We start from the raw sequence: 13,637 nt of genomic DNA, 5'->3' as shown, positions 1-13,637 counted from the left end.
GGAATGTGGTTCATAGTCCGTTAACGATTGTGACAGCAAGGCAGGGTTGCAGTGCCCCGCAGAGCAACTGAAGCGAGGGCTGTCCGTGGTGGAAGTGCAGGATAGGGACCCTACAGCGGAGGACTGTCAGAAGAATCTGACAGTCGCCCTGCTCTTTGGCTCTCTGGTTGGTTTTTTCTCTCCCCCCCCCCCCGCCCCCGTTATACACACAACAGGTAGTATTCAGCTAAGTTTCCCTCACAGTTCAAATCGATGGACGTAACGTAAGTCACGCCGATTTCTTTCTTTCCTTTCCTTTTATTTTTCAAATTTATGTAATCATCTGACAGTCGTTCAGGAAAATCAACAAATCTGCTCTAGGAAATAAAATGGCTCCGGATCATAATATTCTGCAAGAAAATACACCTTAACATAAAATTCTCCTCTAAGAAACCCTCCAGACATCCTTAAATTTTCTTCCATGGGAAGTAGTTATTTTATTTGGGGGGGGGGATCGTATAAGGAACAACCAGTTTCCCCATAATTTATTTCCACATTCACTTGCCATTCTTCCTCTTTGTTGCTTTTGCCATTATAGCCAAATCCTGAACTTCTAAAGCCATTCCTTTCCACTTTTGAGCCATTAACATCCTTGCAGCTGTTAACAATTGGATGTATAGATCCTTATGTTCTTTCTTTATGATGGATGTTAACTAATGTCAGTGGGTCTACTTTGAGTAAAACCTAGGGCTTTTCCACACTTGTGCTTGGCCCGCCGCTTTCCCCTGAGAAAACCCTCAGTTTATTGCTGAATCAGTCCAAACTCCAATGGGGCTTTCTATGGATTGCTGTTTGTTCCAGTTCAGCAGTAAAGAGCATGTTTTCCTGGGGGAAACTGCATGGCAAACAAAAATCTGCCTAGAAAGCACAGAACAAGCAGAAAACCTCTCAGACCTGTGATTTCTGGATGTGGGACAAGCAAAGTGTGGATAAGCCATTAGTTGGCTACCACCCCTTATATTTCACAGAATCACAGAATTGTACAGTTGGAAGAGACCGCAAGGGGCATCTAGTCCAACCCCCTGCAATGTAGGGTTTTTTGCCCAATGTGGGGCTTGAACTCACAATGCTGAGATTAAGAGCTTCATGCTCTACCGACCGAGCTATGAAGTGCATTGCTTCCCCTCCATAAATAATCACAGAAACTGTAGTTTACCCCTCAAAGAGCTACAGTTAGCAGCACCCTTCACAAACTACAGTTCCCAGGATTCTTTAGGGGAAGTCATGAGCTTTAAATGTGTGTAGTGCGGCCTTAGCGATTCCCATCTTGCTAAGATAAATGTGTGCGAAAAAAGCGAATGCTGTGCTAGGGGTTGTTTAGGAAAGGGACTGAAAATAAAACTGCCAGTATCGTAATGCTGCCAACCCGTGTACCGTTCTGGTTGCCTCACCTCAAAAAGGATATTGTAAGACTGAAGACGTTTCAGAAAAGGAAGATTCGGAAGAGATGAAAGGAAGTGTTTCTTCACATGGTGAAGCTACGAAACTCCTTCCTACGAGATGTGAAGAGCTGATAGCCACCAACTTAGATGGCTTTAAGGGAAGATTAAACACGTATCAATCAGAGTAGAGCCATTAAAATGGACGGACCTTACGTAGTCTTGCTCATTAATTTCAGTGGGTCTGAGTAAAACTTAGTCGAATTCCACCCACAAACCCCATGCCTTAATAAAAAAATGGGGGGGGAAACCCACCTACCAAAAAAAATTCCTTAAATGCCTTAACACACTCACCCACTCACTCGAATTATTAGCGTTTCACATTATGGTAGACTAGGGATTATTCAGATCATGAATACATGCCTCCCTCCTTCTCACAAACTTTTGTGCGAAGGAACTGGCTCATTCCTTATGTTTATCCTTTCCAGTGATACAGAGCCCTTAACATGCGACAGCCTTCAATTCTAATTGGGGATGTTTTAAGCTATCATTTCGTACTCATCGTTTGTTTTCCTACCAGTTATACATCGCTTTGAGATTGTTTGTGAAGGCTGAAGCCTTATCCTTGCCAGGGAATCGTTTGCCTGCGTCCCCAGGGCCGAAGAGAGAGAGCAAAAAGCACCAGGAAAGATTCTTCTTTGGAGAAAAAAAGTTTTATTGAAATCTGTGCACAGAGGTGGCCAGTGGGATCGTTCCCAAAAGACTGGCCCATAGATACAAATAAACAAGCATCTTTATACCTGAGAGTCTGCCCATCTCTTCCCACCTCTTCAAATTCTCCAATCAGCTGGCAAGGTTAAGCTTATTTCCTTATATGGCATATGGCTAGCTAAACGCCCCTCCTTCCCTTGTTCGTGTGTTCTTCTCTTGCGTTACTGCATCAAAGAGCATGTGCAGAGAGTAGTTCCTGGTTTGCAGAGCTCAAGTAATTGCAAAGAGGAAGTAGCTCACAGCTTGCAATTGCGGTTTTTGCTAGCTGCTTAACCACAACTGCAGAAGTTAGCTTAGGTGCAGATAGTATTGAGATTAACCCTTTCAATTCCCTCCTCTTCTTTTGGACAACCTATCTCCTAGGTTCGTCCTGGTCTCTTGGGTTTATAATCCTGGGGGAGAACAATAAGGGCCATGATATTTTATTTTTTTTGCATCACACCTTGTAAGCATTGCACCAAGCAGGGTATACAGAGGCAAAGAAGCAAAAGGATTAATAGCGGCCCTGCTAATAATACCACAATATGCCTGAGCCAACTGCCATGAGGCAGCCAGAAATATAACCAACCCCATAGATCACCTCCTGTAGTTTTTAGCGGGTTCCTGGCTATCATTGTTTCCATGTGATCAATGGTGGCTGAAATGCTGACAGTATTATCTGGGACATATCTATTTTATTGCTGAAGGGCCCACTGATACTCGTGCTCTATCAGCTGCCTTGCTTCTTGGGAGGTTGTGTCCCACCTCTCTAAGGAGGAGCCTATTATCTTAACCAATTTTCCCACCTGTCCTTGTGGATGCTTAATACTCTCATGATTTCTTCCCAACACACTGTATCCGAAAGGGGCTTCTCCCTCTACATATATTAACATATACCCACAGGAATATATATCCACCCTTGCAGAGGCCTGACACACAGAGTGACTATATCAAAGAGTTCTGGCCCCAATATCAAAAGTCCTGGCGGTGCCTCAGAATTTGCTGGGGGGGAAAAAAAGTCTCTACGTTGGGGACGCTGCCCGCGGGCGTCCCTCCCATCCACTTGTCCAGCAGGGCGGTTGTCTGGCGCTCTTCTGGAGATGGTTAGCTTCAGAGGATCATCAGGATTTGGTGTAACTGTCCAATCTAAAATAGCCTTCTTCACTTAAGTGTGGTGGACCCAAGGGGTGAGGTCAGCAACTTTAACAGCAGTGGGCCTGGGTCCACCTGTTAAGAAAAGAGAAAATCTTGGGAGAATTACTGCACATAATTATCAAACTGCACATTTTGACTAGCATGGGGGGTTATTGCAAAACTGAGTGGACAAAGGCTGGTCCATTGTCAGATTCTATTGACCTAGGTAGTCCATAGCGGGGCAATTCAGTGAAATCCACAACAAGGTCTTCCATGGGTGCAGTTCCACTATGCTGAATCCCCGGGGGAGCCAAGGGTCCGGTTCTGGGATTATTCTTTTGACATAGCGGGCACTTCCTGGAAATCTGGGCTGCCAGTTGATAAAGGTGGGCTATGTAGAAGCACTGCTTCAGCTGTCTGGTTGTGGCATCTGGTCCCATGTGGGTGGACTCATGGTATCTCTGAGTAATCTGCCAAGAAAGGGACTCTGGAATCCATATTCTGTCATCATGAGTAAGGTACCATCCTTCTTTGGACATGGTCAGCCCCTGGGCATCTGCAGTGTCCCTCTCCTTTTGGTGTATATTGGCTTATCAGCGGTGTTCAAGATCCTTCCAGGGACCAGTGCTCCAATAACTGACGCGGGAGCTGGTTCCCGGGCTGCTTCCTTGGCCACTCTGTCTGCTAGTCGGTTTCCTCTGGCCACTTCTCCTAGTCCAGTTTTGTGTCCATAACAATGGATAACTGCCACTGCCTCGGGCTCCCATACAGCATCCAGAAGGTTCAATAAGGCTTGTGGGTGGGCCACCTGGTTTCCTCTGGAGGTAAGCAAACCTCTTTCCTTCCATAAGGCTCCATGGGCATGTAAAGTCAGAAAGGCATACTTAGAGTATAAATGTTTATCTTCTGTCCCTTTGCTAGGGTCAGGGCTCTGGTGAGCGCTGTTATTTATGCCAGCCGGGCCGACGTTCCAGGCGGGAGTGGCTGCACTTCGATCACTTGGTCTTCCAAGGCTACCACTGCATAGCCTGCCTTCCGCTGTCCAGCCTTAACAAAGCTGCTTCCATCCACAAACCATGAAGGCCAGTGGGGGTTTGCTTCATCTTTGAGGTCAGGCCTGCTAAAATATTCTTCATCATCTTTGCTTGGGAGAGGAAATAGGTACCCTTCATGTCAAGCAGAGCTGGGACTGCATGCGGGGTCACACAAACAGTGTCTTGGCCAAAAGTAAATTTGTCTGCTTTGTTCAGTAGGGTGGCTACTGCCACAACTGCTCTCATGCACGGCGGTAAGCCTTGTTCTGTAGGCATCAGGCGCTCAGATAGGTATGCCACTGGCTGTTGCCAGCTTCCCAATTTTGGCACAAAACCCCTTTCGCTGTCCCTTGGTCCTCATCCACGAATAGAGTAAAGGGTTTCTCAGGGATTTGGGATGCCAAGCGCTGGGGCTTGCTGTAGTGCCTTCTTCAAATCCACGAAGGCTTGCTGTTGTTCTGTGCCTCAAACAAAGGGGTCTCTCTCAGTTCCTCTGGTTGACTCATGTAGAGGCTTGGCAATGATGCTGTAATTAAATATCCATATCCTACAAAATCCTGCAGACCCCAGAAAGCCACGGAGTTCCCTGCAGTTCTTTGGTTCTGGTATCAGGATAATAGCCTGCTTCCTTTCTTCACTGGTAACAAAAGAGGTGTTTCACTGTGATTGGCATTGCCTCAAGATCCTATGTTGGAGCAGTCGCTCTAGATGCACCCATACTCCTTCAGTCGCCCTTCGTGGGATGGGATACTTATTTACTGCAACAGGATTGACAAATGGCTTGGGCTTCACAATTATTGGTGGGATATTCTTTGCCATTCCTGGGGGGTTCACTTGTTCCAGAATACTGGCGGGGATGGGTCCCTCCTCTTCTTTTACCATCATGAGGCGCCAGTGTTCCCTCAAGGGGTGCCTCCACAACCAGTTCCCCAAGTGACATAGTGGACATTGTGGCTTCTCCCGATGGCTTAAAAGTAATTTGGGCTTGCAACTTTACCAACAAATCTCTTCCTAATAATAGAATAGGGCATTCTCTCTTCCAGTGCCCTTCCTGTCGGCAGATGGCGCACTGATTCCTCCCCAGACGGCTTCGCCCTCCTCCCCGGGCACTTCCTCTTTTCTGAGGGGTGGGGGCGGCTGCCTGTAATGTCATCAACTTCCTTGTTTGATACTTCTCCTTTTTTCTCTGGGCCTCCTCATCTCTCTGATTGTAAGTGGTTTGAGCTATTTCCAACATCTATTCCAGCCCATGGCCGATGAACCCCTCAGGCTTCTGGATTTTTTCTTTTGGCGAATATCGGACGCTGCCTGAGCTACAAAGGCAGCCTTTATAATGGGGCGTTGGCAATATCATCTGGGTTCTCCTCAAAGGTAGGGTTCTAATTTCTCCAATTGCACACATCAGCACTTAAAAAAGGCACATGTTGGACTGTATAAGTGCATGGTGGTGCTTCCCCACCCTGTCCTGGGGGGCTGGTGGGTCATACACTCTGCGTAGAGGCATCATTGCAGTCCCACCCTTTTTCTGTGCCTTATGGGACTTATAGAGGGACGCCCTGGTTGCTGCTTCTATCCATTTCTCCTGCCATTTCTTCCCTTGTGTTGGGGAACATCCTGCTGCTGCCAACAAATGGGAACTAACATCCACTTCTTTCGCATAGGGTTGTACATACTGTTGCAATCTCAATTGTCTGATACTGTGTCCACATTTTTCCTTTCTTTGCTAACTCAATTAGTCCCTTCATAAACTCCTCATCATCCTCTTCCTCTTTGCTCTCTAATTCATCAACCTTGGAGGGTTCAGGCTGAGGGCCGGCTCCTCCCTGGTCCTGGGGCCCTGGGCCTGGGGGATTCACTAGAGGGGCAGTTGGTGGAGCATAGGGTGGCGGCGGTTTAATGACTTCCCCCTCTTCTCCTTCCGGCTCTGGTATCACCGGGGGCTTTTCTGACTTCCCTGCCGGTTGGACTGCACAAATTGTATTTTGTGGGGCGTCGCCTCGGCAGGCTTTCAGCCACGGTGGATTCTTTTCTACATTGATTTTCCAGGTAGAAATATAAGGGATCTGGTCTGGGTGGACGTTCAAGATATTTTGATATAGTGGGTTGATTAGTTGCAAATTAAATCTGCCCTCCGAGGGCCAATTAGTTCCTTGGGTGGGCCAATCAACCTCACATAATGTCCTCATCCTCTCTCTTCTCAATTTGAACCCAATCATCATGCTTCGTAGCTGCTTTCCAGTTGGTTAAAAAGCATTTCAGAGGACTACGTTAGCTTGGCCCAGACCCCATTTTTCTTTTTTCAGATACTCCGCTCCTAACCGGGCTTAAGATCCTTTCACACACCAACCACTACAGGCTGTGACTTGGCGAACTCGCGTTGCTAAGAAATGCACAGCCCTGCAATCGCTCGGCCAAGGGGACGCTAAGCCCCGGCCCACACTTGACAATTCAACCACTGGAGTATCTGACATGCAACATACAAAACACACCCCAATATAATTCCAACATGCAACACACAAAACACACCAAAATAATTTTCCCTCTGTTTCCCCTTTCCCCAACCTTACTGGCGGCACTCTACTGCCACCTCTGTTTCCCCTTTTCCCTTTTCCCGTCCCTGTCTGGCGGGGCGGCACCTTATTGCCACGGCCAGTTCCCTTGTTCCTTTTCTGGCGGCACTCTACTGCTCACAGCCAGACCCTTTATCCCTTTTCTGGCGGCACTCTACTGCTCACAGCCAGGGGAAGCTGTCCAGGCTTCCTACCACGCCCTTTCCCTTAGGGTTTACCTGTTCCGCTGCGGACCCCTCCTTCGGCCGTCCTCTTTTCTCCCTCGACCAGGTGTCTCACTCCGGAGCGGTGTGGCTGGCTCCCCCCACGAACAGGCAGGGGTGCGCACTTGGAGCCGCGAACGCCGGTCCGGGGCTGTTCACCGAGGTCGGGCCTGGCCCTCCCCGGCCCCCTGGGGTGGGGCAATTCCCGGCCAATGCACCAAAATGAAGGCTGAAGCCTTATCCTTGCCAGGGAATCGTTTGCCTGCGTCCCCAGGGCCGAAGAGAGAGAGCAAAAAGCACCAGGAAAGATTCTTCTTTGGAGAAAAAAAGTTTTATTGAAATCTGTGCACAGAGGTGGCCAGTGGGATCGTTCCCAAAAGACTGGCCCATAGATACAAATAAACAAGCATCTTTATACCTGAGAGTCTGCCCATCTCTTCCCACCTCTTCAAATTCTCCAATCAGCTGGCAAGGTTAAGCTTATTTCCTTATATGGCATATGGCTAGCTAAACGCCCCTCCTTCCCTTGTTCGTGTGTTCTTCTCTTGCGTTACTGCATCAAAGAGCATGTGCAGAGAGTAGTTCCTGGTTTGCAGAGCTCAAGTAATTGCAAAGAGGAAGTAGCTCACAGCTTGCAATTGCGGTTTTTGCTAGCTGCTTAACCACAACTGCAGAAGTTAGCTTAGGTGCAGATAGTATTGAGATTAACCCTTTCATTTGCCTCCCCTTGTATGCCGGTTTCCCAGCAGTTAACAGTGGCCTCTTGGTTTGGGCCTGCTACAGGACTAAATAGCAGTCTCACAGATGATTCAGGAAGAGGGGGGTATACAGTGCTATTTTTCTAGAAAAAGAGGTGCCGGAACTCGCCAGGAACACCTCCATTGTTCTCTTACAATGGCAACGGCGCCCACCTGAGAGCTGCCGGAACGGAATTCTGAGTACATTTCAATTTAAACTCACGGCACCCCACTCTCATCCACAGGGGCACATATCTGATTGAGTAACATTTCAGTGGTAGCGCATGGCCGCCTATTTGCCAGTGATTTATTATCGCTGAGGTGTGAGGTGTTACACAATCAGAGCTCCCTCTCTTCCTCTTCCTCCCCCCCCAACATTGTGTGTGTGTGTGTGTGTGTGTGTGTGTGTGTGTGTGTGTGTGTAGATAGATAGATAGATAGATAGATAGATGATAGATAGATAGATAGATAGATAGATATCTAGTGTGAGAGAGATCACCCTCATAAACATGGAGAAAACCACATCTGTCGGGGCATAATAAGTATCCCTCCTCAGTGAGAATCGAATACGTGAGGATCGAAGCGGAAGCAGCTTGTAAATTGTCACTTTCCTGTGATAACGATCACTTGTGGGTGACTAGACAGAGAAGTGTTAAAATTTGTGGCTTATTCAACCCCGCCTTCCAAGCCACAAGTGACTTAAGATTGGATTGGGTGGGTGGGTGAACTAGTAGCTTCCGTGGACTCATTGTTTTTTTCAAGGCCGGCTCTGCCGTTAAGCAGAGTGAGGCAACTGCCTCAGGCAGCAGCTTTTGAGGATCACAAAAGTCAGCAAATTATGAGAGGCATTGGGTTGGTTTTTTTAATGCTCACTTTTGCCTCACGGGCCAAAATACCTTGGGTATGCCACATCTTGACTTTCACGGGAGGAGGGGCCATTTGCTGTTCAGGCAGTAAAATGTTTTTGCTAGGCAGAACTTTAGCGAGGCATTGAAACACATAGGCCTGGGCTGTGCGCACATTTAAAGCAACCCTTCCCACAAATGCTGGGAACTGTAGCTCCGTGAGAAGGAAACTACAGTTCCCAGATTTTTTTGGGGGGGGTGAAGTGTCTTGGCTTCGTTGCTGAACTAAAGCGCCTGGGGAGCTTAGGAGCCAAGGTCCCTTTGCCCACCCCCCAATAAAATATTTGAGAGGCCCACACCCAAGTTGATGGGCATTGCCATTCAAATGGCGTGTGTGCCACATCTTGTGATCAGTTTTGCAGGGTAGGGTTTATCTGCCCCCCCCCCATTTTATTCAAGTTGGTAGCCCTGCTGGGAAGTAGCAGTAGCAAAGTGAGTTTTGTTTTGATTATTGAATTTTCATCCGAAGATCTCAGGGTGGTTCACAGCATAAAAATACAAAATAAAACCACAAAGTACATAATAAAAAAAAGAACGCAAACAAAACAATACCCCCCCTTCCCACAAACACATTTCAAAGGACATATCGTTTCATTAATCAAAGTGCTATCTCTTATTTTTTTTTAATATAATTTTTATTAAAGAATTTTTTATAACCACAAAAACATAACAATACAATACAATAAACACAACAAACAAACAAACAAAAACAAAAACAAGTACAATTTCAGATCTTATTTTCTTATACCTTTCTTCTCCGACTTCCTCATGCCTCCCTTTTCTGTATTCCAATTTCTAATCAATTATTCAGCAAATCTTCCCTTATTTTAATTTAGTTTAATCTTCCTTATTCTCCTTATCTTATCCATTACTAATAGTAACCATTTATTTTCTAGTCCAACATCATTCTAACTTTCATTAATTTTGTAATATTTCTTTAGATAGTCCTTAAATTTTTTCCATTCTTCTTCCGCTGCTTCTCTTCCCTGGTTTCGGATTCTGCTCGTCATTTCTGCCAAGCCCATGTAGTCAATCACCTTCATCTGCCATTCTTCCAGAGTGGGTAGCTCTTGTGTCTTCCAGTACTTCGCAATGAGTATTCTTGCTGCTGTTGTAGCATACATAAAAAAAGTTATATCCGTCTTTAACACCCCTTGGCCGACAATACCCAAGAGAAAGGCCTCTGGTTTCTTAGGGAAGGTATATTTAAATACCTTTTTCAGTTCATTATAGATCATTTCCCAGAATGCCTTAATCTTCGGGCACGTCCACCAGAGGTGAAAGAATGTACCTTCCTTTTCCTTACATTTCCAACATTTATTATCAGGCAAATGGTAAATCTTTGCGAGCTTGACTGGGGTTATGTACCACCTATAGATCATCTTCATAATATTTTCTCTTAAGGCATTACATGCCGTAAATTTCATCCCGGTGGTCCACAACTTCTCCCAGTCAGCAAACATAATGTTATGACCAATGTCCTGAGCCCATTTAATCATACTTGATTTAACCGTTTCATCCTGTGTATTCCATTTCAGCAGCAAATTATACATTTTTGACAAATTTCTAGTGCTGGATTCTAACAATTCAGTCTCCAATTTTGATTTTTCCACCTGGAAGCCTATTTTACTGTCCATTTTAAACACTTCATTTATTTGATGATAATGCAACCAATCTCTCACTTTCCCTTTTAGTTTCTCAAAACTCTGCAATCTCAATCTGCCCCCTTCCTTTTCCAGAATTTCCCAATATCTTGGCCATTTAGACTCCATATTTAACTTTTTAATTGCCTTAGCTTCCATTGGTGACAGCCACCTTGGGGTTTTGTTTTCCAACAAATCTTTATATCTAATCCAGACATTTAGTAGTGCTTTTCTGACAATATGGTTTTTAAAGCCTTTGTGTGCTTTAACCTTGTCATACCACAAATATGCATGCCACCCAAAGATGTTATTAAAACCTTCTAAATCCAAAATATCTGTATTTTCAAGAAGTAGCCAATCTCTTAACCAGCAGAAAGCTGCCGCTTCATAGTACAGTTTAAAGTCTGGCAGGGCGAATCCCCCTCTTTCCTTTGCATCCGTTAATATCTTAAATTTTATTCTGGGCTTCTTGCCCTGCCAGACAAATTTAGATATATCTTTTTGCCACTTCTTGAAACAATCCGTCTTATCCATTATTTGCAATGCTTGGAACAAAAACAACATTCTTGGCAATACATTCATCTTTATAACTGCAATTCGACCTAACAAGGAAAGCTTCAAATTTGACCAAATCTCCAAATCTTTTTTCACTTCTATCCAAGTTTTTTCATAGTTATCTTTAAATAAATTCACATTCTTAGCTGTCATATTTATCCCCAAATATTTCACTTTTTTAACCACAGTCAACCCTGTCACATTCTGAAACCTTTCTTTTTCAAACTGTGTTAGATTTTTCTCCAATACCTTGGTCTTTGACTTATTCAATTTAAATCCTGCCACTTGACCAAACTCTTGAATTATTTCCAAAACTCTTTTCGTGCTAGCTTCTGGCTCTTGTAATGTAAGTACCAGGTCATCTGCAAATGCTCTCAATTTATATTGTTTAGCTCCGACCTGAACCCCTTTAACCAACTGGTCCTTCCTAATCATATTTAGCAAAACCTCCAGGACCGATATAAAGAGTAGTGGGGAGATAGGGCACCCCTGACGTGTCCCTTTTTCAATCTTGAACTCTTCTGTAACCACATTATTTACAATTAATTTTGCTTTCTGATCAGAATATATTGCACCTATACCATTTTCAAACCCTTGGCCTACCCCCATCCCCCGGAGGTTCTTCAGCATAAAACTCCAAGATATGTTGTCAAATGGTTGGACAGTGTTCTCGAAGCTACAAACATGAGTCTGTCCAAACTGCGGGAGGCAGTGAAAGACAGAGGTGCCTGGCGTGCTCTGGTCCATGGGGTCACGAAGAGTCGGACACGACTAAACGACTAAACAACAACATGTTGTCAAAGGCTTTCTCGGCATCCACAAATATCAAAACTGCCTTAGTGTTTATATTCACTTCCAACTTTTCCAAAATGTCAATTATATTCCTTACGTTATCCGACAAGTGCCTTTTCGGGAGAAAGCCCGCTTGGTCTCCGTGAATCTCCTCCATCAAAACTCTTTTCAGTCTCTTTGCTAAAATATCAGCAAAGATTTTATAATCCACATTTAGTAGCGAGATGGGTCGGTAGTTCTTAAGTTGGGTCTTTTCAGTCTCTGTCTTTGGTATAAGTGTGATGTAGGCCTCCCTCCACGTGTCGGGTCCCCTTCTCCCCTCCATAATCTCATTACAGACTTCCTTCAGGGGTTGTAATAACCCTTCCTTCAAAACTTTGTAGTATTTGGAAGTCAATCCGTCCGGTCCGGGAGATTTGCCCAGCGTCATACTTTGGATGGCACCTTCTATTTCTTGTGCTGATATTTCCTGATTCAAAATTGTCTTACTTTCCTGAGAGATCTTTTTCAGCCCATTTTTGTCGAGGAAATGTTGTATATCCATTTCTTTCTGCGGCCCTTGTGTATACAATTGTCTAAAGTAGCTCTGAAAACAGTTCCTAATCTCAGCTGGGTTGAATATGTTCTTTCCATTCACTTCTAAGTTTGTTACCGTGTTGAGTTTTTGTCTCTTCTTTATTTGCCAAGCCAATAACTTGCCACATTTATCTGCAGATTCAAAAGTCTTTTGTCTCATTTGTTTAATTTTCCATTCTATTTCTTGATTCATCAATTCCATAAATTGTGTTTGGTATAATTTAATTTCTCTTAAAATCTCTTGCGATTTTGGTTTCAATCTTAGTTTCCTTTCCCCTTCTTTTATCTTTTCCAAGATTTTCTCTTTCCTCTCATTTTGACTTCTCTTCTTTAGTGTATTTTGTTGTATCAAAAATCCTCTCATCACGGCTTTACTTGCGTCCCATAAATCAAAGTGCTATCTCACTGGGCACCAGCACATTCACAAGGTTACTGAAAGCCATATACAGTGGCTTTCAGGTTAAGTACTTAATTTGTTCCGGAGGTCCGTTCTTAACCTGAAACTGTTCTTAACCTGAAGCACCACTTTAGCTAGTGGGGCCTGCTGCTGCCGCCGCGCCGCCGGAGCCCGATTTCTGTTCTTATCCTGAAGCAAAGTTCTTAACCTGAAGCACTATTTCTGGGTTAGCGGAGTCTGTAACCTGAAGCGTTTGTAACCTGAAGCATATGTAACCCGAGGTACCACTGTATTCATTATATTGTGGCTTAGTGTGATGCATGAACCAGACCAGTGAGATCTTCATAAATGAAATGCATGTTGTGAGAAGAACTACAATGGAACCTCGGCTGTCGAATGTAATCCGTTCCGGAAGACCATTCGACTTCCAAAACATTTGACAACTGAGTCGCAAAGGGCCATCGGCAATTTCAACTGAGAAAATTGAGAAACGTGCCTCGGAAGCGGTTCAATTTCTGAGGTGCGTTCAAAAACAGAAGCAATTACTTCTGGGTTTTTGGCATTCGGGTTCCGAAATGTTTGGCTTCCGAGACGCTCGAAAACCGAGGTTCCACTGTACTTTCTTTACCTCTCAGCTTCCTTGGACTAGCAAACATTTGTGGACCCTGCCTGTCTGTTTTGCTTCCGGCAAATATGCTTCTGCCTTAGGATTGCAGGGAGAGATATTGATTCCACTTTACCCCACTGAGGTTTTCTTTCTCTCTTGTTTCTTTTTTCCAGGAATGCTGGAATGCTACTGGTAAGTAAGAAAATAAGCGCCCCTGTACTGCTGCTTGTGTGGCAACTGTGATTGCAGCAAGGGACCATGGCATTTTGGAGTGGACATTGAAGAGAAAAGATTTTGGAACTCCTAAACTCTAGGG

The 13,637-nt window shown here is 44.8% G+C and overlaps 1 protein-coding gene across 2 annotated transcripts in view; it reads left to right on the top strand.

The window, feature by feature from the left end:
- The window catches only part of IL17RE (interleukin 17 receptor E), a 59,515-nt gene that overhangs the window by 19,584 nt on the left and 26,294 nt on the right, over positions 1 to 13,637 (top strand). For both annotated transcript variants that reach the window (XM_053378469.1, XM_053378470.1), the window contains exon 4: positions 13,495 to 13,513. In XM_053378469.1, the coding sequence (XP_053234444.1) occupies positions 13,495 to 13,513 (19 nt within the window). The remainder of the gene's footprint in view (positions 1 to 13,494; positions 13,514 to 13,637) is intronic.

Source organism: Podarcis raffonei, chromosome 2 (assembly GCF_027172205.1).
Source record: "Podarcis raffonei isolate rPodRaf1 chromosome 2, rPodRaf1.pri, whole genome shotgun sequence".
Classification (NCBI taxonomy): Eukaryota; Metazoa; Chordata; class Lepidosauria; order Squamata; family Lacertidae; genus Podarcis; species Podarcis raffonei.
This window is presented reverse-complemented; position numbering and strand designations above follow the sequence as displayed.